At 56.9% G+C, this 25,849-nt stretch overlaps 2 protein-coding genes across 16 annotated transcripts in view; one reads left to right on the forward strand and one right to left on the reverse strand.

The window, feature by feature from the left end:
- The first annotated feature begins 10,246 nt into the window (after positions 1 to 10,246).
- On the forward strand, positions 10,247 to 18,286 carry SLC22A12 (solute carrier family 22 member 12). The gene is given in 13 exon segments (XM_036861374.1): positions 10,247 to 10,524; positions 10,526 to 10,637; positions 11,344 to 11,447; positions 11,944 to 12,098; positions 12,174 to 12,342; positions 15,239 to 15,337; positions 15,491 to 15,640; positions 16,420 to 16,634; positions 17,133 to 17,176; positions 17,178 to 17,242; positions 17,478 to 17,572; positions 17,575 to 17,671; positions 18,223 to 18,286. Coding segments are annotated over 13 exon segments (1,647 nt in total).
- Positions 18,287 to 22,874: 4,588 nt separating this feature from the next.
- NRXN2 (neurexin 2) overlaps positions 22,875 to 25,849 on the reverse strand; it is a 109,540-nt gene continuing 106,565 nt past the window's right edge. For 11 of the 15 annotated variants that reach the window (XM_036861712.1, XM_036861702.1, XM_036861705.1 and 8 more), the window contains one exon: positions 23,842 to 24,231. In XM_036861712.1, the coding sequence (XP_036717607.1) occupies positions 23,927 to 24,231 (305 nt within the window). In that variant the 3' untranslated portion in view covers positions 23,842 to 23,926. Of the gene's footprint in view, positions 24,814 to 25,849 lie in introns of all 15 variants that reach the window. The other 4 variants (XM_036861698.1, XM_036861707.1, XM_036861706.1 and 1 more) reach the window with 2 other exon arrangements.

The raw sequence follows: 25,849 nt of genomic DNA on the forward strand, positions 1-25,849 counted from the left end.
GCTTGAATGTTACTAAGAGAGTAGATCTTACACGTTCTCACCACAAAAAGGAATGGTAACTATGTGACGGGATGGAGGTGGCAGCTAATATATGGCGGTCCTCATTTTTCAATTTATAAAAGTATCAAATCAATGCATTGTACACCTTAAACTTACACAATGTTACTTGTCAATTACATTTCAATAAAGCTTGGTGGGGGGAGCGTTAATGAGACCATCCGGTATCGTCATCTTCCTCACCACAACCAACACCACCACCAGCATAATCATCAAGCCTTGAGGCATCTCTCAGCTGTTCTACAGGGAATTCTGAGTTGAGCCTGTGGCCACATTTGGTAGTAATGAGGAGCGGGCCCAGTACATTTTTCCAGGAAGGTGGTGGCCCAGACTTTCAGAACTTCCCGGAAGAGCAGTTTGGAAAAAGTAACACCCAGGAGACCAGATCTTCAGAGGTTCTGGAGAAGGAGTTGGAATTCCAGGCATCACATGTGTTGGGGGCTCTAATTACTTGGACACTCTGGCAGCGGGTGAAGGTGAGGACCCTCAAAGAACCATGACTTCTTGTCCTGAAAACAACCTTGCGAAGTGGGGGTTATGATGCTCTATTTACAGATGAGGAAAAGAAAAGGCCCTGAGAGCCCAAATTCAAACCAAGACCATGAAGACCGCACAGTCTCCCTGCGTCCTGCCTGGGCCCTGGTCCGCGTGCTGGGTCCTGCTGTGGGCACCGTGAGGGACACAATGACTTAGTCTGGGCCCTTGGGAAGCGTGCAGCCCATTACCCGACAGAGGGAAGAGCTGGAGGATCCTCCCGCGGGCAGGGGGCTGCGATGGAGATGGGCAGGGACAGGGAGGGAGAAGCGTGGACGGATGGTGGCAATGGCCCTCAGATAGAAGAAATGGCACACAAGGGAAGACGGGTGCAGGGCATTTCAGGCCATGTGAAGGAGGCGGCAAAGTGAAGGCTCTGAAGATGGGTTGGGGAGGGGGGCTCTGGCTGGCTTGGCCTTGTCTCTGAAGCACTCGGGAGTCATCGGAGGCTTTGACGAGCCGGAGCCTGCAGACACCTTCAGAGGGACCAACTGAGACTGTCCTCCCAGAATTGTCATCTGGTCTCAAAGCACTTGAGGGAAGGGAGGACAGTGGAGCTCAGGTGCTACATTACACTCTGTCCCAAGTGCTGGGGACCCCGGAGGCATAAGCAAACTCAGTTGGCTGTGGCTGCCACCTCCTCCAGCCGCCTGCCTGAATGCAGCCAGCCTTCCTGGCCACCGGGGACTTCGCTGAGTCACTGACAGTAAGCACTCCTACCGGCCTTTCTCCTGCCTGGCCTGGGACCAAGGGCAGCTGCTGTCACCACAGGACATTGGGGCTGGTAGGAATCACAAAAACCCTGCTGCGCCATCTGGCCAGAAAGGTCCATGGCGCATCCCCAGGTCCAAAAAAACACACAAAAAAAGACAAAAGAAAACATGTTGATGAACAGCTTGCCTGTGCCTATTTTCGGAAAGTACGCAATCTTACTGGTCACAACCCCCAGTATTTACCAGGGCTGGCTCCGGAGCGGGGACGCCACACCTTCCTGCAAGAGCACCTCCCCTGGTCCCTTCGCCCCAACTGCCTGACCTCTCTGCTCCTTGACCTTCTCTCCACCCGCCGCTCACCCCCACGGTCATGATCCAGATTCTCTTTCACTGGAGCCTTGTCTTCCTGGCCTCTAAACACTGGAGACCAAGGCCTCAGCCTCAGACCTCATCTCCCTGCTGTGAAAGGTCACTCCCTAGAGGAGCTCAGCCAGTCCTGGACTTGAAATGCCTTTCAGCCCTAGTTATCCCCAAATACCAACTCTCACTCCATAGCGACCTTCGATAGACAGGTCAGGTTTTGTTTACTTTGCTTTTCGGTTTTTGGGTTTTTTTGGCTGCACCACGCGGCTTGCGGGATCTTAGTTTCCCCACTAGGGATCGAACCCGTGCCGCCTGCAGTGGAAGCACAAAGTCCTAACCACTGGACCACCAGGCAATTCCTAGACAGGTCAGTCTTATCACATCCAAAGCCAGACAATTTGCTGCCCCCTCAAACTTGCTTCACCCCAGTGTTCTCCATCTCAGTAGATGGCCCCCCATTTACCGGCCCGACCACAGGGTCAACCTTCCCTCCCCTCTCTGCACCCACACCCAACCCAAAACAAACCAATATACCCCGAGTCTAAGCATATCTCCCACCTGCCCTAACATCCTAGAGCTGACCCTTGTCTTTGCTCACGGGGACACCACCCCTGAGGACCCCCTCCTACCCTGCTCCTTTTTCAGTGCATTCTCCACATGGCAGCCAGAGAGATCTTTTTAAAACATGTCAGACCACATCACTCCCCTCCTCAAAACCCTGTAAGGATCTGTATGTTCTAGCCCCATAACTGCTCACCTCATCCTACTCTCTCTCACTCACTCCATTCCCTCCCCGGCCTCCTTACCAAGCCTTGAGCATGCCAGGCACACACCCACCCCAGGGCCTTTGTACTTGCTCTTCTCTCTGCCAGGAATGTTCTATCCCCAGGCGTTCGTGTGCCTTGTCCCCTTACCTATTTGTGTCTCTTCCAATGTCACCTCCACAGAGAGGTCTTCCCTGACTGCTGTGTCTAAAGGAACCCCCTCACTCTTACCCCTTATGCCACCTTGTTCCTCTCCATGGCATGATCACTACTCATCATTGGATTATATTCATCTATTTTTTGGTTTGCTTCCCCTCCCCCAGCAGCATGGCCTCCACGGAGCACAAGGGCAGGTACTTAGCTTGTTTGTTCTCTGCTGCGTCCCCAGTGCCAAGAGCAGTGGCTGGTGCATAATCAATGCTCAGTAAAATCTGCTCAGTGAAGAATGAATCTCCACAACACTAAGAGAAAAGCGCACTTGATATCCTCTAAGAGATCAAGGAAATGATGCCACCTATGAAACAAGAAGTGGAAGTTAGGAAACAAGAACAGGCAGTTGTAGGAAGGACCGAATAGTAATTTTGAAGTGAAAAGTATACATTCTGAAATTAAAATTCCCACAGTTTGAAAATCAGAGTCTCAACTGAAGGACTGAAGAGCAGAATGAGTTCAAGTAAAGAGCAACTCAGTGAGCTGGACGCTGGAGTGGAATGCCTCCCACCAGGAGGAGGTTGATTCTGATGAATTCTGGAATGTGTTTGTGTTTGTAGTGTGCACTTTAAGTATTTGCTCATTCATTCATTCATTCAGTCCACACTTACTGAGTGCCTCCTAAGTGCCAGGCTTTGCTCCGGGTGAAGGGGATACAGCAGTGAGCAAAACTGACCAGGCCCCCACTTCAAAGGAGCTTACATTCTAGCAGTGGGAAGCCAGACAACAAGGGAATCCAGGAGTAAAAGATGAAATGTGCTGGATGGGGGGGAGAGCAATGGGGAGAAGAGAAGCAGGAAAGGGGGCTGGGGAGTGTGAGGTTGGGGGCAGTTAGCATTTAAATAGGGGGTCAGCAATGAACTTATTTACAAAACAGAAATCAAGTCACAGATGTAGAAAACAAACCTATGGTTACCAAGGGGGAAAGGGCGTGAGGGATAAAGTGGGAGATTGGGGGTGACATATACACACTACTATATCTAAAATAGATAACTAATAAGGACCTACTGTATAGCACAGGGAATTCTACTCAATACTCTGTAATGACCTATATGGGAAAAGAATCTAAAAAAGAGTGGAGGGCTTCCCTGGTGGTGCAGTGGTTGAAAATCTGCCTGCCAATGCAGGGGACACAGGTTCGAGCCCTGGTCTGGGAGGATCCCACATGCCGCGGAGCAGCTAGGCCCGTGAGCCACAACTACTGAGCCTGCGCGTCTGGAGCCTGTGCTCCGCAACGGGAGAGGCCGCGATAGTGAGAGGCCCGTGCACCGCGATGAAGAGTGGCCCCCGCTTGCCACAACTAGAGAAAGCCCTCGCACAGAAACGAAGACCCAACACAGCCATAAATAAATAAATAAATAAAAATTTAAAAAAGAGTGGATATATGTATATGTATAACTGATTCACTTTGCTCTACAGTAGAAACTAACACAGCATTGTAAATCAACTATACTCCAATAAATATTTTAAATAAGTAAATAGGGGGGGTCAGGGAGGGCCTCGCTGAGAATGAGACTTCTTCACAAAGACTTGGATGAGGTGAGCTGTGTGGCTCTCTGGGAGAAAAGGGTTCCTGGAAGAAGGAACAACAAGTGCAAAGGCCCTGAGGCAGAGACATGGAGCAACAGGAGGAGGCCAGTGGGGCTGGCGTGGATGCAGGAAGGACAGGAGAGGAGGCTACAGAGACAGCAGAGGCTGAAAGTGAGGGGACTTTGACTTTCACTCTGTGTGAGATGAGAAGGCACTGCCGGGTTTCCTGCATAGCAGTGACACAGTCTGATGGAAGTTGACGAAATAAAAATTCACATCTTAAGGCAAGACAAGAAAAATTTTAACATAAAACTTTTTCTCTGCCCTTTGGCCTCCTCCCTACCCACTGGTGTGCATAGTGCATCCACGTTATGTGTTAACCAGACCTCCCCAATGGCAGAGATACCTGCTCAACCATAAAGATCCATTTTTCTCCCTCTGGCGCCAGCCATGTAACCCCTTAGAAGATAACATTCCTTTCTCAATCCTGTAAGGGGTCAAGATGACCCACCACTCACCTTGTATGGCCCAGAACAGACTGGTCGGATGGCCTGGGGAGATACTGGGCCACACCTAATAGAAGTTCTTAGCTTAAATACTTACAACCATATTAAGGTTACTAGCTATATTACTTGTATTCTGTCATATTATAAAATTACTGTTTCTTGCATTACCAAATGTATGACTGAGCCTCTGATAAAATTAGTGATGATTAGGTGACTTGAAACAATAGATCAAATATCCAGTTCTGTAAGATCAATGATTGTAATAGTGTAACTCTAGATATGGGAAGAAGCAACAAGAGGGAACAATTTCCTGGACCATAAAAGACTAATAAGACAGGCAGCCCAGAGGCTTTTGGCTACTGTTAACAGGGCCTAGTCCAGGAATAGCACATTGAGTGGCCTATCAATGAAATCCTCGCCTGACCTGGGAATAAGCATTCCTAGTTCCGTGGGACAAATTGGTCACAAAATGCCTCCTAAGCCTTGGTCGAAATAAAGTCCAAAAGGGAAGGGATTGTGAAATAAAGAATGTTGCCCACCATCCAGTTCTACAAGAATCAAGTCATTTGCCACTGCAGTCTCTGACCTACAGTAACCCTAAAAAAATTCAGGGCAAAGATCAAGATGAAGCACTTTATGCTCTGGGAAAACTTGCAGAACGGGCCTTTGGATAATTAGCTATTTTCAGGAGAAATTTTTTATGAACTCAGATTCTTGCACCTTCTCACATTTAGAAAAGCACTAAGGTCATTAACTAAGACGTCTGTTCCTCGTGACTAGCGGCAACATTCTCTTGAGATGTGTGCTCAATTGCAGGTTCCAGCTTTGCCAAAATCACTTCTATACTGGCCTCCCCCTTAACCTCTTCAGAACAGTCCTCAGAGTCTCAGAGCTCTCTGAGAGACTCTCTCCCAGGTTATAATCCTCAGTTTGGCTCAAATAAAATTTTCCATTTCTTTCTTAGGTTGACTATTGATTAATTTTTTTTGTTAACAAAGTAAAACAGAATCCCTCTATCTGTGTGCATGGGGAGAATAGATGGCAGAGGCTCAAAGGTGGAGGAAGGGAGGCCAGTGAAGAGGCCCCTGCAATGATCCAGGGAAACACGGCAGCAGCTTGGACCATGGGGGTAGCAGATGGGGAGGGGAGAAGTGGGCATGGTCCAGGCATGGCTTGAAGGTCAAGCCAACAGGACATCCTGGCAAATGGCATATGAAGTATGACAGGGATGGCTCCAGGGTTTTTTCCTGAGCAGCTGGAAAGATGGAGTCCCCGACCGCTGAGACAGGAAAGCCACAGAGAAGCACATTTAAAGGGAGCTCAGCTTTGGCCTCGGTAAGTGTGCGACGTCTGTTAGGCCTATTAGAAAATGATTAAAGAAGATAACTGAGGTGATACAAAGTTTATTTAACACTTCATGGATAGACCTAGGGATTATCATACTAAGTGAAGTAAGTCAGACAGAGAAAGACAAATATATGATATCACTCATACGTGGAATCTAATTTTTTTAAAATTATACAACTGAACTTATTTACAAAACAGAAAAGACTCACAGATTTCAAAAACAAACTTGTGGTGACCAAAGGGGAAACGTGGTGGGAGGGGGTAGGGATAAATTAGGAGCTTGGGATTAACATACACACACTACTATATATAAAATAGATAACCAGCAAGGACCTACTGTATAGCACAGGGAACTCTACTCTATATTCTGTAATAACCTATATGGGAAAAGGAATCTGAAAAAGAATGAGTATATGTATCTGTATAACTGAATCACTATGCTGTGCACCTGAAACTAACACAACAATAAACTATAAAATTAACTGTAAATCAACTATACTCCAATAAAATTTTTTTTAATGGTGAATTAGATAAAAATTTCAAAAAAAAAACCCACAACACTTCATGACGTGGACCATCTCCATTCAGAGAACTGCAAAATGAGGGAGGGGGAAGGCAGGAAGCTTTATAAAATAAAGAATAAAGAATAGGATGAGAAAAGTAGAAAATATCAGATTGGCTGGGGCCACATAGTGAACCCTGTTTGGAATGAGAAGCAACAAGGCAATAAGTATAAAGCCCAGGGTTGGCTTGTCATCTGGGGACCGGCTGACTGCATACACTGCATTTCTGGTCAAGTGGAGCATTTACAGGGACATGAATGTTATCAAAGTTTTCCTTTGTTGCCATGGCACCCCCAGCAGGAGCGGCTCCATCTGGGGCCTTGTGTATTTCAACAGGCCCCTACGTTTAGGGGGTTGGATTAAAGTCTAGCATTCCAAGAAGAGGTCCTTGAAGAGGTGAATTGTCCCAAAGATAGAGGAGAGAGACTGAGAAGAGGACCAAGGACTGAGCCTTGTGACCCCAAGGCTAAGAGTGTGGGGAGAAGAGGAGGAATCAGTCAAAGAGACTGAAAATCGGGGGAGGGGGAGGAGAGCCGGGCGAGCCCTGGGGCCCAGGTAAGAAGGGTCTTATGAAAGGAGAAATCTCAGAGGCTGTGATGGCTCAAGTAAGATGAAAATGGAAAGTGGCACTGAACTCACTGCAGGGACATCATTGGTGACCATGGGGTGATGGGGCAAAAACTTGATGGAGATGAATCCAAAAAAGAATGGGAAGAGAGAAATTGGAGATGGGTGTCGACAAGCCTTTTATGGAACTGTACAGTAAATAGAAGCAGAAAAAGAGGGTGGCAGCTGAAGAGAGATGCAAGGTTGAAAGTGAGGGGAGCTTTTTTGAGGATTGGAGAAAAAAGCAGCATGTTTGTACACTGATGGGAATTGTCCAGTAGGGAGGGAAAGTCAGGTGCCAAGGAGGAAGGGGAGTCTTGAAAAGGTGGAGAGGTGGGCTGCAGGGCACACAGGGAGGAGCTGGCCACGATGAGAGGGGACGTGTAGGGCATTTACGGTGGCAGGATGGAAGGCAGAATGTTGGGGCACCGAGGCCTGTTGGCTTCGGTGAGAGACTCAGACTGTTGGCTTCTGATGGCTTCTATTTTCTTAGTGAAATAAGGAGAAAAGACATTTATTAAGAGGACAGAAGAGGAGGTGGGAGGTTTGAAGGGAGGAGATGGTATAAAAGAGCTCCTAGTTTGTGTGTTCAAATATAAGGCTAACAGAAATAAAATGTGTCACCGCCAAACCACGACAGAAGAAAAATAGAACAAGAAAAGGCAATGGATTCCACAGAAAATAGGAACAAGGAAAAGATTTAAAGGGAAAATATGGTAAAGAAGAAAAAGCATCAAAAGGCCAAACATGACCATAACGACAGTAAATGTGAATAGGTTAGAATCACTAGGTAAAAGGCAGAGGCTTTTCATTTGGACTTTACAAAAGGAGATGTTAAGCTTAGTTTGCATTCCAGGCTTATGAAGCAGAACATACAATGACTAAAATAGAGTCTGGAAGTATTCACACCAAATTGTTACCAGTGGTGATCACTGGTTGGTGAGTTTAGGAGAGATCTTTGTTTCTTTTTACCTTTCAATATTTTTTGAATTTTTTGGAAGGTGCATACATTAATTTTATTATCAGGGGAAAAAAAGAAGTTGTTTTTAAAAACAGCTGAAGCACATCTTCATGGAACCTTTGTTTGCTGTCCAAACCTGAGTTCCAAAGATGCTCTTAAGAAGGGTCCCTGCCCAGAATGAACTGGATGGAATTGAGGCCAGCCGGACAATAACAGAAGGGTGCAAGACAGTGTGAAGAGGGGGGCTCCACTGCCCACTCTGAGCTCCACGGGGAGGCAGGAATAATCAAGGAGAGCTCCCTGGAGGAGGAGGCTCTTGTAGTACATGCAGGATGTGGCCCAAGGGTGAGCCTGGAGATAGCATTCTAGGCTAGGGTCACTGTCTGAGTAAGGGCAGGAGCCCACTGAGCCAGCACAGGGTGCGTGTGGGAAGCAGTGGGCGAGCTGGGGTACAGAGGCCAGGGAGGCAAGGGGGTTGTACCTGTGAGCTACATGAACGGGCTGAGGGAAGAGTGGGCAAGACAAAAGGAAGCAGTGGGAGGGGAGATATTCCTCAAATAGGCGGGTCTCACGCTCCAAAGCACATGAGAACAAATGGCTGGGTCACCGTCACTGCTCCACTGCCCACTCTCTACCTGCCACACGTCATACGCACACTTGAACACACTCATGTACATATATGTGCACATACATCTATACACTCACGCACACACATGCACACGCATTCATGCACCACGTGTGTACACACATCCGTGCACTCGTGCACATGCCTGTGCACACACATCTGTGCACTCATGTACACACATGGGCACACACATCCATGCACTCATGTATACACGCACACACATTTTTTGCCCTTTTGTGGCCTCTGGCCCTTTAGCCTGGAGAATTAACTATTGCAACCACGGGGGGGGGGGTCTCTTGGCTCAGGTCCAATCTTTCTTGACCTCCCCCCCAGCATGCATTGCTTCCCCACCCCCGCCCTGGCCATGGGACACATTGGCTAGCTGCTGCTGAGGGGGTGCCCCTGGCCTTTAAGCAGGATTTGACAGGAGGGTTTTGCAGTGTGGGAGATGGGTTGCAGGGACAGGAACAGAGGCAGGGAGACCAGGGAGGGGACAGCTGTGGAGACAGAGAGGTAGGGGAGGAGAAGTTAGTAGGGTTTGGCCACTGGAGGGGTTGGGAAGTGAGTAACAGGAAGCATGAAACAAGACACAGAATTTGGGAGTGGATTTGGGGAGGGGGCAGAGACCTTGGTGAAACACTGAACTTGAGGAACCCACGAGGTGTCTGGTGACACTAAAAGCCCCATGAAGGGCTCAGGAGGGGGTGACCGTAAAGGGGGTCAGCATCAATGGCAGTGGACACGTACAAGTGAGGGGCCGTGGGTGGAGGGCTGGGCCACACTGGCTGGGATGTGTGGGGTTTGGACGCCTGCAGATGACTCAGCCTACACACACACAGAAGTCCTCACGGCGCACGATGTCATACCAGCCCCCAGATTAAGAGGACCCCGGGCAGTGCTTCTCCTGGGTCAGCCCTTGGCACCAGCACAGCCAGGCCAAGGGGCAGCAGGGATGCTGGGGGCGGCGGCAGCCTCACGGCAACCAGGGCAGAGCCAAGGCCTCCCAGCCCACACGGGGCAGGAGCTGCCGTGCCTTTGAATTTGCACCTCCCTCAGAGCCGGGTTAAACTTTGACCAAGGAAATGATTAGTAACCCTTATTCCATAGTGTCACCTGGACACAGTAACTCCAGCCTGGGTGACTTCAGCCTCCTCTTTCCCCACTTCCCAAATTCAGCTTCTCCCAGAGATCCAGGGGCAGCTACGTCTCTGGGGAGATGCCGGTGGCTTCAGGGTCACACCTCACAGACTCAGGTCCCCGTCAGAGCCACCCTGGGTGACGGCGGCTGAGCAGGCGCTCGGATACCCGCGGGCAAGTCTGCGAAGCGGGCGCCACTGCCATGCCCCAGGTGGCCTGGCTGGCAGAGCAGGATATGCCACGGGGGAGGCAGGCCCCTCACATCAGCCCCTCTGCCCTGCGCCAGCCTCTGTGAAGTGGGCACCTCCACTGGCCCCCTGGGCAGGCTCCATGGCCTTTTCCAAACTCCCGGACTGAGTGGGCAGCCTGGGCAGGTTCCAGGTTCTCCAGATGGTGGTCCTGGTGGTCCCCATCATGTGGCTCACCACTCAGAATATGCTGGAGAATTCCTCGGCCGCCATGCCCAGCCACTGTGAACAACGGACACTGGACAACAGCACTGCCCAGGCCAGTGTCCCCGGGGCCCTGGACCCTGAGGCCCTCCTGGCCGTCTCCATCCTACCGGGCCCCAACCAGGAGCCCCACCAGTGTCTCCGCTTCTGCCAACCAGTGGCAGCTCCTGGACCCCAAAGCCACGGCCACCAACTGGAGCGAGGCTGCCACGGAGCCACGCGTGGACGGCTGGTTCTATGACCGCAGCACCTCCACCATCGTGGCCAAGGTGAGGGCCTCCCCCAAGACCCTCCCCAGGTCCTAGCACCTTAGAGGCCAAAGTCACAGATCACAGTTGGCTGGACTCAAAAATGGCCCAGTCCCGGAGGGACCCGCCACCCCTGGCCTCCACACTCACAGGTGGCTTCTGGCTCCTCCTGGGCCACATTGCCCTGCAGGGGTTGGTGGCAGGAATGAGCCTGCAGACGGACACTGTCCCCAGGCTGTGGAAGAGCGGGTGGTACTAGAGCAGGTCTGATGCCCAGGCGTTCCTGTGGCTGCAACTCGGGCAGCTCTCTCCACCCGGGAGTCTCAGGGGACTCAGGGGAGAGTCACTGGGTTCCCAGAGGCAGCATCCAGCAAATGTGGGAGAGCGGGAGAGGCGGCCCATGCCAGCAAGCGGGAAGGGGCCTCTCTATGGAACGGGAGGGAAGTGGCCTCGGGAAAGCGGGGAGGAGGTGCCAGCGTGGGGTGGCTGCTGCGGAGGGGCCAAAGCAAAGGAGGCAGATGAGGCCAGAGAGGGCTTGACCCTGGACCTGTGGGCAGTAGGGAGCCATGGAGGGGCTTAGGCAAGGGGTGACGACCCCAGAGGTCACCAGGCCGGCCCCCCGGCCCCAGTTCCCTGGGCCTTCCCATGTGGCTCCTCTGCCCCCTCCTGCCCCTCCCACCTGGGCTATCCAGCCTCCTGAGCTCAGATCCTCCTCCTCTCCCACCAGGGGGACCTGATGTGTGACTCCGAGGCCCGGAAGCCCACGGCCCAGTCCATCTCCCTGGCCGGGATCCTGGTGGGAGCTGCTGCGTGCCGCCAAGCCTCTGACAGGTGAGGCCCCCTTTCCCCTCACTGTCCCTGTGCTCCCAGACTCCCGGCCCTGACTGGCCCTGAACTGGCCTCTTGCAGCCGGTCTGGGGAGAAAACTCCGCTTGCAGTGGGAACACCTGCTCCGGGGTCTCGCTCTGACACCCTCCAGCTGTGCCGCTGAGCAAGGCTCAGCCCCTCTCCAGGCCTCGGTTTCACGGACCCTCCTCTGCGGCTGTGAAGGGTCATTGCCCTCATCAAACCTTCACTGCTAAAACCTGCCCAGCGACGTGCCTGCCTTCAGCTGCTGCTTGGCTGCCCCTGCTGACAGGGAGCTCACCCCCTGCCCAGTGCCTTCACTCCTGCCTGGGCCGCGGGGGCGCTGCCCACGAGCCCTCCCTCCACGGACGCAGAATGCGGGTCTGGCCCTGAGAGGCACTTTAGCACCGCTATGCTCAGCGGGCGAGCATAGGGTGGGCACACCACGGACCCGGCCGCCCTCCCTGTGTGTGTGCCGCAGGTGTGCGCTCAGGCTGGTGCTGACCTGGAGCTACTTTCCGATGGCCGTCTGGGGCACGGCAGCCGCCTTCCCCCCCACCTTCCCCGTGTACTGCCTCTTCCGCTTCCTGGTGGCCTTCGCCGTGGCGGGCGTCATGATGAGCACCGGCACTCTCCGTAGGTCCCCCGACCCGGGCCGTGCAGGGGAGGCTCGTGCAGGCTCCCAGGCTGACCCACTTGGTCTCCTTGCAGTGACGGAGTGGACATCGGCGCAAGCCCGTGCCTTGGCGATGACTTTGAAAGCCCTGGGCTTCAGCTTCGGCCGGGTCCTGATGGCCGCAGTGGCCCACGGTGTGCGCGGCTGGGCGCTGCTGCGGCTGGCGGTCTCTGCCTCCTTCTTCCTCTGCTTCGTGTACTCCTGGCGGGTGCGGCCCTTCCCCCTCCTCGGAGGAGACACTGCCCACCCTCCACCCGGGGCGCAGAGGGCTGGGGTGCCGGAGGCCGGAGGGGAGCCACAGGGGCCTGGCACAGCCACAGCTTTACCCACTCAACCCAGGGCTTCTTCCCCTGCTCCTCCCAGGCGTCGCCCTCCCCCTGCTCATCCCACTCCCTCCCGCTTCCTTCCCATCACCTCTTGGCCCTTTCCGCTCTCCTGTCATTGCCTGCCTTGGCATGTGTGCCCCCAGGCACGTTTTCTGAGCCCCTCCTTCGTGCCAGGCATGGCAGCACTAGGCCAGATGGGGGGATGGGATGCAAAGATCCAACACACACACGCGCACACACACACACACACACACACCACTCCCAAAACACAGCCGCAGTCAGCCTTACATACTGACATTATTGCTAGAGGACAAGGACCACAACCCAACTGTCAGAGGGGTCCCTGGTTCCTCCACACAGGGCTGACACATAGGGGAGGTTAGGAAATGTCTGCACTGCCCTGAGATAAATCAGGCATGGCCCTTACCAAGCTCCTGGCACATAGTAGGTGCACAGTCAATATTTGTTGGATGGATGGAGAGATAGATAGACAGGAAGACAGATAGACGAGTGAATGGATGGATGGATGGATGGATGAATAGGTGGGTGGATGGATGGATGGATGGATGAATAGGTGGGTGGATGGATGAATGGATGGATGGCCCTTCAGGGTAGGGCTGAGCCTCGCTGATCACATACATATAGGCCCAGCACCTGGTAGTCGCTTGGCCATTGCAGCCACCGCAGAAAGGAGCACAGCAGAGGCCCAGTGGAGGACGGGGCACCTGCACCCGCACTACGAGGAAGGCTGGCTCCACAAATCTCTCCCAGCCCAACAGCTTGGAGCAGAAAAGTTCTTAATATGGAGCCTTTAGCAACTAATTTGCAGTCACTCTCCAGAGCAGGAGGCAATCACATCTCACGCAGTGGCTCTGAGAGAGGGCACTCGTACCTGACAGGTGGCCTTCTGGGATGGCAGACTGACCCCCATAACAAGAGGGTGAAGGGCAAATGTCAGTGATGCAGATTCCAGGGCACCCCTCCTGGCTCTCTGATGCTGACTCGCGGGGCTGAGCCCCACTTTCCTTGGCAGACAGGTGCTACGTGCCCACATGCAGTCATTACTCCACTACTTCATCACTGCAGCAAACTGCCACTGAGCACCCCCATGGGTGGGGGAGTGGCTGCGCCGGGGCGACAGCGCTGAGCAGGACGGACAGGGTCACTGCCCACGTGGCGCTCGCAGGGAATCCCCTACATCCCAGCGTCACAAACCACGCTTAGGGTCTGACGCATCAGTGGGGGATGTGAACCCATCTGAGGATGGGACCCCCCGGCCCCTCAGCTCCCGCCAGCTCCTCTGCTTCTCTTCCAACCCAATTTCTCTTCGTGAGAAGCGTCTGCACACACAAACCCACTCCAATGACCCTGCCGCCCTCGCTCTGCTCCCCTCCCTCGGCGCCTGCACAAAAGGGCACCGATGCCCTCTCTCCGGGGACCTCACCTGTGCCCACGGCTCTCCCTCCGGTCACGGCAGGCCCCCAACCCCCTCCCCTGTCCTGCCGCTCCGCGGCCTCCAGCCACCTGCGTGACGTCCCCATTACCAGTGTCTCGGCATCACAAACGTAGCATCTCCTTACCCCTGCTCCTCCCCAGGGCCTCCCCAGCGTTGATGGCAGGCCCCCACCCACAGGTACTGGAGTCAGAGTCACCCTGACACCTCCCTCTCCCTCACGGTTGCCACAGCCCAAGTCCAGCAGGTCACGGGGTCTTGCCAACTCTACCTCTAATGTGCGCTTGAGTCCCCCTCTCTCCCCTGCTCTGCAAACCCCCAAGGACCTCAGGGCCCCGGTGGCTGTGGGGCAGGCGGCCCCGCCCTGGCTGCTGCTGGCAGGGGGGGGGGAGCGTGTCTGGCTGGGGGACCTGAGTCTGGAGGCAGGAGCCTGTGCGCGGTGGTGGGCACGGAGGGGGCTCCGAGGCCGGGATGGTGCAGGGGATCTGGGCTTGATGTTGAGGGGGTGGGAGGCAGGTTAGTGTTAGGGGCTGGGCCCTGCCACGGGGAGGGGGCACTGGGATGCCTGAGGTTGACTGGCACTCAGGAGGCGGCGACTGTCACCGGGCATGGGCGAAAGGGCCAAAAGTGAGGCAAGGGCAGTGGGCCGGTCGCCTGCGAGGGGCGCTGGAGGTGAGGGGCATTGGTGACTGATGGGTGCAGGTGGACGGGGCTGGTGATGTCAGGACCAAAGACCCTGCTGCAGGCCTGAGCCCCTCCCCTGGCGGGTGTGGACCTGTTTGCAGGGAGGGGCACCTGGGGAGGGGCCAGCTCAGGCAGGAAGGTGTGGCCATGGGGATAAACAGGAGGGCCGTGTGACATCGGAGAGAGGTGGATAGTGGGGGACCCTGGTGGGCTTGCAGGACTGCGGTCCTGGAGCCATTGGGGGCGTCCTTACTGCATGCAGGCCCACCAGCCCTGGTGAGGCCGGGGAAGGGCCAGGGGGTTGGGAAGGAGGCAGGAAGGAAGAACAGGGGACCCCAACCCCAGCCCAAGAGAGGGAGGAGGGAGGAGGGAGAAAGGGTGGCCTGCAGGGGAAGGAGGGTGTCAGAGGGCCCAGCTTCCACAGCCCCGGAGCCCTGAGCTGCCCTCCCCCGACCTCAGCCACCCTGAGCCTCGGCTGCCAGTGAGGCCACCGCTTTGGGCAGAAGGGGACAGAGGGGCAGTGAGGCCACCACTTGGGGCAGAAGGGGACAGAGGGGCAGTGAGGCTCACGCAGGCCAGGCCCTGGGGACCACAGGCAGGGTCCGCCTCCCACTTTCCTCCCTCTCCCCCACCCCAGGTGGCTGGCAGGGTCAGCACGATGGCTCCTCGTTACGGGCAGGCTGGAGAGGGGCCTGCGGGAGCGACAGAGGGCGGCTGCCGTCAACGGGAGAGGGCAGTGGGGGACGCACTGACCATCGAGGTGAGGCGGGGCTGGGCCTTCCCCCAGGACTCGACCCTCAGACCCTCTCCCTGTCCCTGCACAGGGCCCCTGGGAGGCCTAAGGAGGGCCCTGGGCCCCCAGCCTGAGGGTCTTAGGGAGGAGGGCCAGGCTGATGCCCGCGCCCCGCCCCCGCCAGCTCCAGGTCTTGCTCTCAGCCACGCAGGAGGAGCTGAGTGTGGGCCAGGCTCCTGCCAGCCTGGGCACCCTGCTCCGCACGCCTGGACTGGGCCTCCGGACCTGTGTCTCCACCCTGTGCTGGTGGATGCCCCTTCGGCCCCCCCACCCCACCCGGGCCCCAGCCTCTGCCTGTGGCCAGCCCTCGGGCTGCCAGCAGCCAGGGAACCTGGAATCAGGGCTCTGGCTGGCATCCAGCCAGGGAGCCTCTGCGGCCTCTTCTGTTGGCCCCACTGGCCTGAGAGGGCCTCCAGGACCAGGGCTGCAGCACTGGTACCCCCTTCTATCAGTCAGGCTCCCGACAGGAAACAGCCCGGCTCAGGTGGGCTCAGGTCAGGGAGAGAGTCAATAGAAGAGATTAATAAGGAAGATTCATAACAAAGGTGCTGGGAGAGCTGCAGAGCCCCTAGGCAGAGGAGGCAATCAAAGAATTCAATGGCAGAAAGGCACATCCACCCTAGTTTGGAAGGACAAGAGAGGAGGGAGAGGTACAATCAGAGCCCAGGAGCCAGGGTCACCTGGCAAAGACTGACACCACTGAAGCCACAGAGAAAGGGGCTGCTCAGTGGAAGCTGGAGCCATGGAGGGGACACAGCCACTGCCCGACCTGGCACCCAGAGCTGGGGAGGGAGCAATACCCCAGCTTCTCCCCTAGTCCCGCCTCCAGCCTCTCACCAGTGCCTCCCATTGGCCAAACCTCATGAGGAGGTGGCATTGGCAAGGGAACCTGGGAAATGTAGTCTACAGAGACCCCCCCCCCCCCCCACCGTAGAGAGTCAGCAGGAGGAGGGTGGAAACAGGTCTGAGAACAAACCAGCAGCCCAATCCCCAGGCTGACTTCACCTGCCTGCCCCACCCCCCAGGTTTGCCTTTGGTTTCACCTTCTGCAACCCGGCCCTGGACCTGCAGGCCCTAGGCAGCAACATCTTCCTGCTCCACGTCCTCATCGGGGATGTTGACATCCCAGCCAAGACAGGCACCCTGCTGTTGCTGAGCCGCCTGGACCACCGGTCCACACAGGCGGCATCCCTGGTGCTGGTGGGGTTCTGAATCCTGGCCGACATGCTGGTGCCCCACGGTGAGCTGGCAGGCTGGGTGCACATGGCTGTGGCCAGAGGCTCCCTACTGGGGAGGGCTTAAGCCACAAACAGAGAACCCTCGTCCCCCTCTTCAAGTGGGCATTGGACTAGAGCAGGGCCCAGTTAGGAAGGAGGCTGCCGGGGCGTCTGGGAGAGATGGTGGTGGCCCGCACTGGGCAGCGGGTGTAGGATTGGATGGAAGGGGCAGCATCATGAAAAACTGTGGAGACAGAATAAGAACTCAGTGATAGATTGCAGGGATGTGGGAAGGCAGAGAAATGGAGGGGGTCGAGGAGGACTCCCAGGGTCTGGCTCTGGGTGTCTGGGTGGGAAGCAGAGTTGGGGGGCAGGGAATGTGGCCATGAGATCACTTAGGACACAGTGCATGTGTGGAATTTGGGGACACCCAGGTGGAGGTGACTAGCAGACACTTGGAAGGTCATGGAGGGACCCCGGGGCCTCTCCAGCAGCCCCGCTAACCCCATCTCTATCCACAGAGGTGGGGGCCCTGTGTTCAGCCCTGGCCGTACTGGGGCTCGGTGGGGGGGGGAGGCGCCTTCACCTGCATCACCATCTACACTGGCGAGATCTTCCCCACTGTGCTCAGGTGAGGCCCACGGCGGGGGACATCTGGGCTGGGAGGGTGCCGTGGGGGTGGCCTCCCCCAGACCGGATGTTCGTGCCTTGAATCTCTCTTTCATGTGGTCTCAGGGCTGCCCAGGTGCATCCCAACCCAGCCTGACCCACTGCGCCTCTCTGGGCTGAGTAGCGCCGGGCCAGAGTGAGAGGCCAAAGCCATAGGCAGGCAGTACGGCCCCTCACAGGTGCATCTGTGCGGGCAGGATGACCGCAGTGGGCCTGGGCCAGATGGCAGCCCGAGGGGGAGCCTTCCTGGGGCCTCTGGTCCGGCTGCAGGGTGTACACGGTGCCTCCCTACCCTGCTGCTGTACGGGGCGGCGCCAGTGCTGGGCGGCCTGGCCGCACGGCTGCTGCCCGAGACCCAGAGCCTGCCACTGGGCGACACTATCCAGCATGTGTGGAGCCAGAGAGCGGACCGTCCCCTCCACCCTCCGGAGAAGCCCAGAAGAGGGCACGCCTGGCACCCACCCCTACTGCTGGACAGAGGGAGAAGCAGAGGCCCAGAGAGGGAAAGGATTGGCCCAGGGTCACACAGCCCATCTTTGGGAGAGTGGAGACCAAGGGCTGGGTCTCCCGGCTGACAGTATGGACTTTGTCCCCTACCCTTCATTCCACCATTTGGGACCTAAATGCCCCAGCTACCCCCAGCTCCACCTCGAGAGAGCTCAAGGGGAAGGGAGCGTGTAGGACTTTGTGAGGGGGAGAGCTGAGGGTGTGATGGCTGTGTTGGAGGTCCTCACAGGCCCCAGACTCTACTACTAAAGCCCCTAGATGTCTATCAAGGCTGTCACTGAGCACCCATCCCCCACGATGTGCTCAGGGAGCTCAGTCCTGGGCCCCTGAGAGCAGGGCAGCAGTATCTCCTAAGTCTTCAGGACGGACACATGTCAGGGGTCAGGCGTGACTTGCACCCACGAGACATAACCCCTCCGTGCCTTTCCTGAACAGGGCAGTAAAGAAGGCAACACACAGCACCCAGGGGCGTCCTGTTCTGAAATCCACACGATTTTAGGCCTCCTGGGAAGGATGGCATGGGATGGGATGGGAGGCTCTTCTCTGCTGAAGGAGAGCAAAGGCCTCGATTTCCGGAGGGCCGGGGGGCTGCCCCTCCAGCCGAGCCCAGCCTCTCACTAGCTGAGGAGCCGCCTTAAACACAGAAGGGGCAAAGGATGGTGTGATTGGCAGGACGCTGCCCGGTACACCATCACCCGACCCTCTCTCAAGGCTGCCGAGAGAGAGGAAGGAGCAGGGGCCGGGCCCGACCCTGTGCTTCCTCACCGCTCACGCCCCTGAGCTCGGAGGCTGACCGTCAGCCGTGCCCTAAACCTCCCCAGCTTCTCACTCCACCCTGAGGGCTTCGCACAGGCACCTCAGCTTCGCCAGAGAGACGCCCGCCCCCCCATCCCCCTCGCTACCCCAGCCACGCAGCCAGGTCTTCTGCCTGGAGCGCTTCTGCCACCTTCTCTACCTGATAAATCCCCCGCCTCAGCCTCCCAGACCCAGGGCAATGGCCTTGTTCTGCGGCCCAGCACCCAACCCAAGTCTCCGGTGAAATTCTTACCATGGCTGCGGCCACACGCCTGTCCCCCACCCCTCCGGCCTGTGAGTCCCCAGAGGGTTGGGGTGGTCTGCCTCCCCGTGTCCCCAGCTCCCACACAGAGCAGAGGGCCATTGGTGCGAGGGAGATGAGAGAGTGCATAAAGGACTGTGCCTCGCCGACTCCAGTGATGCGCCCCCAGGGTCTGCCGGCGCAGGGGTTGGGGACTTCCTCACTGGGGCGGCCCTTTCCCAGGCCAACTTTCCTGTCCTGAGTGCCAGCCGAGTGGCTGCCTTTTCCAGCCTCTGCTGTGGGCCAGGCACCGTGCTGGACGCCTCAAGGCATCGTCTCGTTTCATCTTTTCCTGAACCCTTTGAGGTAGATGTTGCCCCATTTTACATACGGGGAATCTAAGGCTCAGAGAAACTGTGCCTGGGTGCCTGTGACACCCAGATAGGAGGGGCAGATTAGGGGTCAAGCCCAGGTCCGAAGGCCTCCGGAGCCAGCTCTGGCCCCAACATCCCCAGCCTGCTCTCAGGCCTCACAGTCTGGGCATCCAATGATGCTTCTCGAGGGCAGGGCCTCCCTCTGAAAACCATCCAAAACCCCCTCACTGGCACCACTTATGGGGAAACCCAGTGCAAGGGCTCAGATGGAAAGGGATGGGCCCCCGAGCTCCCCTACCCCAGCTAACACACACATGGGTGCAGCAGGAAGCCTTTCCTGCTCGGTGGGGTCCCCGCCAGCTGCCCCATCTACTGAGTCACCCCAGACCTGTGCTCAGGTGGTCTCTGGTCCACCTGTGCCTGCGCCTCTGCTTCCAGGCACCTCAGCAGGAGGCTGCACGCCTCCACACCGACATACACACACACATCGGTGAGGTGTACACACGTGGGCACACACGTAAGAAGGTCAACAGGAAGCAGCTCCCTGGCCCCAGGAGATGGGATCACTCCCTGGCTTGGTCATATCTGCCTGGGCCTCTGGGGGATCATGTCCTTTAGCTGTCTTCCTGTGGCCACCCCTCAGTGAAGACCCCCAGAACAAAGGGGCTGGGTGTGGGGATCATGTTTGTAAAGATGCCCAAAGGTGAGATTTTGCCAGCCTGCCGTGGACCTTCTGTCTTGTCTGTCTGCCGCCCAGCTGAGCCCCAGCTGCCTTACTTACTGTTGCTTAGCATTCTCGGGGCCTTAGGGTATCCAGAAGTCTCCAGAAGGCAGACCCCAGGGCTGGTGGAAGATGGCCCCTCCTCTCCCCAGGGATGTCCTCCAGCTCACCAAGTGGTCAGAGCTGTCCCTGTGCCCAAATTCAGACTGGCCTCGCTCCTGGTCCTTCCAGGTGGTCACAGCCTTCCAGGACCCAGGGCCTACCTAATTCCAACATGTCGCTCCTCACTTAACAGGACCTAGAAGCTGGGAGGTCCAGGGCCCTGCCCCTCTGGGGCAGCTAGGGAGTCAGTGTCATCACTGTGGCGGAGTGGGCGCCCTACCAAGGGAGAAGGGGCCTCCCTTGGCAGCAGCCACAGGCCTGCAATCAGCTAGGTGCTACTACCCGAAAGGCAGGTCTTCACTTGGGACACACTCGCTCTTTTGATGCCCGTCCCAGTTTGCTCCTGGCCCCGGAAGCTGCTGGGCACCCTGCAGTGGTAGAGCCAAGGGAAGTGGGTGTGGGAAAGAAGATTCCGCCACCACCCCTAGAGTCTCCGCCCCGCCATGGCAGGAGAGGCCTCAGGCAGCAGGCACAGGAAAATGCCTCAGGACCCACTTTGGCCATTCTCCTGCCTCCAGCCAGGCCTGCAGCTCACCCAGGAGGGTGTGTGAGGGAGGACAGTGTCAGCAACACAGGCTCCATGTCCACCCCCAGGAGGAGGACATCCTCCCAGAAGAGCCCCAGCACTGGCTGAGCTTGTGTTCCCTCCCCTGGGGGCTTTCATGGCCAGTGCAGGTCTTCAAGGTCAAAGGCATCAGCCAGACTTCACTGCAAGCTTCTTCCCCAAACTCCATCCTTCCTTTCCCTCCCCGCTCCCCTGGTAGAATCTCCTGACACATCCCTGCCAGTACCAGCTGTCAAGGAGCAGCGTGCCTGGAATTTCGGCCACCCCCTGTATGCTGTTTGGACTCTCCTGGGGGTCACTGCCAGCCCAGCCAGACACCAAGGAGCCCAGGTCCGGCCCAGGTGTTAAGTTCAATATCAGATGCACAGGATGAAGGAGCTAAGAGCAAGGTGACCATCTCTTACAGACAAGTGCACTGAGTCACTGGCAGAGTCCGGGAATCTTTCCTCTTACTACCAAGTCCTTGGGTGGCAGGGCTCTTAGCTTCCTTACGCAGAGAGGAAAACAGCCAGTCCCACAGCCACATGGCAATGAGCCGGACTGGGGCCCATCCTTCCAGCTCCTGCACGCTCCCTCTTTCTGGCCCCCTACTCTGCTAGACTATTCAAGGCCACTCTAGAATTTCTGGAGTAAGGATGTTCCCTTCTTGATACCAAGCAAATCCTGCCTGCCTCTCTTTGCTTTCTCTGGCCAGTGGTGATGGGGGCAGGAGAACCTGAGCTAAGTCTCCATTCCTTGGACTGAGAGAGCAGCAGCAGAAGAACCAGGGGCAAGGCCACCACCAGCACAGGAACAGGATGTCTTGACAAGCCTGCCTCAAGTCAGGCCTCCCCGCTCGGGCTCCCACAGAGGGTTAGAGCCGGCCTCGGTGATGCTGATCTCCAAGACTCTGAGCAGCAGTCGGAGGCAAGCGGGGCCCAACCCGCCCTCCCGGTGGCTGGTTCAGGAGGGCAAGGAGAAGCCAAGTCCATGGAAATCCACCCTCGGGGGCCGCTGGGGGAAGACTCGCTCTCCCACCCATGTTAGGACTTGGGGGTGGGGGGAGGACTCTCAGGGGCCACTGGGGCACAACCCATGGTGGGAAGGGTGGTCCCACGATAAAAGCTTTGTCCCAGGATGGAGGGAAGGAGGGGGAGATGAGGCGGCCCTGGGTGGGGCTCCTGTGGGCAATGGAGCCCAAGGGCCCTCCGTGGGGTCCAGGCCTAAACACAGACCAGGCTTGTGAACTGGAAGATGCTGCAAGATGAGCTGGCCGGCAGCAGAGCCGCCCGAGGTGGGAGCTCAGGAAGCAGAATAGGGCGGTGAAGGGCGACGGTGAGCCAAGAGCAAGAGAAAGCAGAGCCATGAGGGGGAGGCGAGACCCACCAAGCAGAAGGCAGAGGAGACCTGAGTGACAGAGCCTGGCTGAGTCCTGTGTCCAGTGGCATGGCGGCCCACCGTGGCGCCCCGGGAGACGCAGACCCACGCACGCTCTGCTTGCTCTCCCGAGGATGCCCAGGTGCGCGGCTCCTCGTACACAACCCCCATCTCAAGAGTCTCGGCTCCTTTCGACGGAGAGGCTTAACAAATCCAGACCCATCTCAGCATGTCTGGGACCATGAGCCTGTTTATTGTGCCCATGAAGAAGCAAACACCTGGTCTGAGGTGTGCTGGCTCTACTTCCACCTGCGGCCACAGGGGCTGCCCACGGTCAGCCAGTGGGGGGCAAGGCCCAAACCCTAGAGATGCAGAAGGGGCAGAGGCCGGAGTTAGGCGGAACTGGGGGCCAATCTGGACTCAGACACTGAGTTACCTTGAGACCTTGGACCAGCCACTGAAGCTCTTCCCACCCAGGAATAACATCACCTCCCCTAAGGGCTGTGTCAAGGCCAGTGCCCTGCACACACAGCCACCAGAGGGGCAGGCCCTCTTTAGCCACTAGGGGGCAAAACGCTGCTCCCATCTCGGGATTTGTCCGCCCCCAGAGAAGCTAAGGTCCGTGGCCAATGGGACCAGAGACCAGTCATCGCTCACAAGCCTGGGGTCTGTTTGCTGTCTCCTTCCCCAGCCCGCTGGGACACGGGGGTGAGACAAAGACAAGCTGCCCCAAGGTACCCAAAGTCATGCTCAGCCCAAAACTTTGGGGGCTACTTACCAGCTCTCGTGGGCTCCAATTTGCACCCAGACCCCAGCCCAGAGCTCGGACCAATGTCCCAACAGCACCCAACCCGAACAAACTGCACAGGACAGTTGGATTTGGAAAGTTTTTGTTTTCTTTTCCCACACATTTCCGGGGTTGGGGTGTTTTCCAAGACTCAGACACATTTGTTAACAAAGAGAGAAAAAAAAAAAAAAACTGGGGGAGCAGGGAGCCTGTGGGCAGAGAAGTGACCCCAGCAGTACGCGAGTAATGCCTGGCTCCCTCTCTTCCCTGCTGCCCGCGCCCAATGGGTGCCACAGGCTGCTGCTCGCGATATCTAGATTAATTGTCTTCAATATATATCTGCATTTTCCTTTCCCCTCCCACCCGCCCCCCACCCTGCTCCTCCAGCAGCTTCCCCATCAATGCACGTCGCCCGGCGGCACACAACAGAACAGGTCTTCCCAGGCCCGAGCCCCTTCCCTGGGCGGAACCAGGCAGGCGCCTCCTCCTGGTGGGCGGAGCCATGGCTCTCGGGGCCATCCCGGCCCCGCCCCCCGCTGGGACGCTCCGCCCACCCTCCCGCCCTTCTCCCACCGACTCTGGAAACCCAAAGGGAGGAAAGGAAGGGGGAAACCAGACACACACAAAAAGGAGAAGTGGGGAAGGAGGGTGGGGACAGAGAGACACAGCAAGCCTGGGGTGGGGACTGGAGGGCTTGGGAAGAGAAGGAAGGCTGGGGGAACAGAAGGAGGAGGAAGAAAAATGGAGGAAAATGAACAGGACGAGTAGTTGACACTGTACAAAACCCCCAGTCTTCCTTCCCTCCCAACCCCACCAAAATAAAACTACCCCCCTTAAAAAAATAAATCAACCCAGGGCTGTGAGCACGTGCCCTGCCCGATGGGCGCAGAGCTGAGAGGGACAGACAGCCCCAGGACGCACGATGACTCCGCGCCGGACGGACGGCAGGAGGAAGGGGACGAGCACGGGGTTTTCCTTTTTTTTTTTTTTTTTTCATTTTTTTGCGTTTCCTCTTCGTGAGAGAAGTCTGAGGCAGCCAGGGAGTGGGTCCCCAGGGCCCCGGCAGGGAGAGGGCCGCACCCTCCTCTCGGGCCCTCCCGGGAGGGGCAGCTGGCAGTGGGGCGCGGTGCCGGGGGGCTCAGACGTAATACTCCTTGTCTTTGTTCTTCTTGGCCTTGCTGGGCGTCTTGGGGGCAGCCGGGGCCTTCTCTTTCACCACCGCCCCGTTGCTCTGGGCCGAGTTACTGATGTAGTTCCGGCTCTGGTCCACCTGGTAGGAGCCCTCGTCGCGGTTGCGGTACTTGTACATGGCGTAGAGGAGGATGAGGATGCAGAGCGCCGCGGCCGCCACGATGCCCACCACCATGCCCGTGGTGCTGCTGGACTCCCGGATCACCTCCACTGCGCCCGGCGGGCCCCGCTCCCCAGGCCCCGTGGGGTTGGCTGTGGGCAGATGGGGGAAGCCGGGGGCGGAGGTCACGCCGGGGCGCAGAGGAGGGGGCCTCCGCGGCTCGAAGGACGTGGGGACCCCGGGCCCCAGGGGTGGGTTCTCCAGCAGGGGCTGCAGCGGGTCTCGGTGGTTCATTTTGCCCGCTGGCAGGTTGGGGGCCGGGGCGGAGGGGGCGAGCAGCACCCCAGGGGCGCCCGTGGCCCCATCTGTCCTGAGGTTGGGCCGGGGAGCGGGTTTGCGGGGGGAGAGGAGGGTGGTGCGGTCCGTGACCAGGGGAAAGGTGGTGTAAAAGTCCTCGTCGTCCGTGGGGGGGAGGCTGGAGTCAAAGACCTCCCCGGAGGCAAAGCCCGAGGCCTCGATAGGCTCCTCGCAGTCGCTGTCGTCCTGCTCGGCCTGGCATGGGCCCCCGGCGGGCGGGCGGCGGGCCGCGGGCGGGGGCAGGGTGTCTTGGGTGGCACCCACGCCCGTGAGGAAGGGGTAGAAGGTGGGGGGTGGGGGCACGAAGGGGGATCGGGTGGCCACGGGAGGGGGGTCTAAGGAGTCCTCCGTGATAATGGGCAATATTAACTCTCCTCCTAGAACAAGAGAGAGAAGAGAAAAGACAGGGCGTCAGCGAAGGCCGGGGTGCAGGCGGCCGGCACAGAGAGAGAAACAACAGCCTCACACACCCAAATCGGTTCCAATTGGCTTTGGCGGAGACTAGAGCGGGCTGGGCCCGCCCGCCAGCCGGCCGGAGCACTGCGCTTTAAGCGGGCAGCGGCTCGGATGCCCTGGGCACCCCACGCACGGGCTCTGTGGCTCTCTGGGTTTTGGTCTTTTGTTTGTCTTAAGAAACCAAAAGGAAAAGAAAGGAAAGGAAATAGAAAAGAAATGGAAAAAAAAAAAGAACTCTACTGGTTTAAGGCTTTAAAAACAGATACAAGAGCAGCATTTAAACAAACCTAACAACAATATCTTTTAGGGTTTTTTCTGGGTTTTTCTCTTTTTTTGCTTTTTTTTTTTTTTCTTTTGTTTTTAAAAAAGAAGATAGCATACCACGGAATTCAGGCAACTTACATCAACAAATAGGCCGTGTGATTTTAGCATGAAGAAAAAAATTACAAACAGAGCTGTGTAAGCGGGTTCTCCCGGAAAAAATAAGAAAAAAACAACTTTTCCGTACAACGTTTCCTGTCTATCTGTTTGGTATCTCCCTCCCTCACTCTTCTCTCCCTGAACAACTTGCTTCCTCCAGAATACTCTCTCTCCTCCCTCACTTGTGCCCTCTCCCCCTCATTAAACACAAAGCTGAAATCTGCACAGTGAAGGCTGGCGTTGAGGAACTGTTACCACCACTTGGTGTCAGCGTGTGGGGGACGGAGGGAGCAGTGGGAAGGAAGGCTTGGGGAGGAGGTACGTGACAGGCAGCTGTGTAGGAATTGCCTCATGGGCGAGAGGACTTGGAAGGGGATGATCATGGGAAGGGACTTTGAAGGCTAACTGCAGGTTGGTCATGGGGAGAGGAGAACTGAAGGTGGGAGGTGACGAGGTCCATGAGGAAGAGCTGGCAGGGAGACACAGGCACACTGGAGGAGGGTCCTGTCCTATAGGACTTTGGGAGTGGTGGTGAGA

The sequence above is a fragment of the Balaenoptera musculus genome, chromosome 8 (genome assembly GCF_009873245.2).
Source record: "Balaenoptera musculus isolate JJ_BM4_2016_0621 chromosome 8, mBalMus1.pri.v3, whole genome shotgun sequence".
Classification (NCBI taxonomy): domain Eukaryota; kingdom Metazoa; phylum Chordata; class Mammalia; order Artiodactyla; family Balaenopteridae; genus Balaenoptera; species Balaenoptera musculus.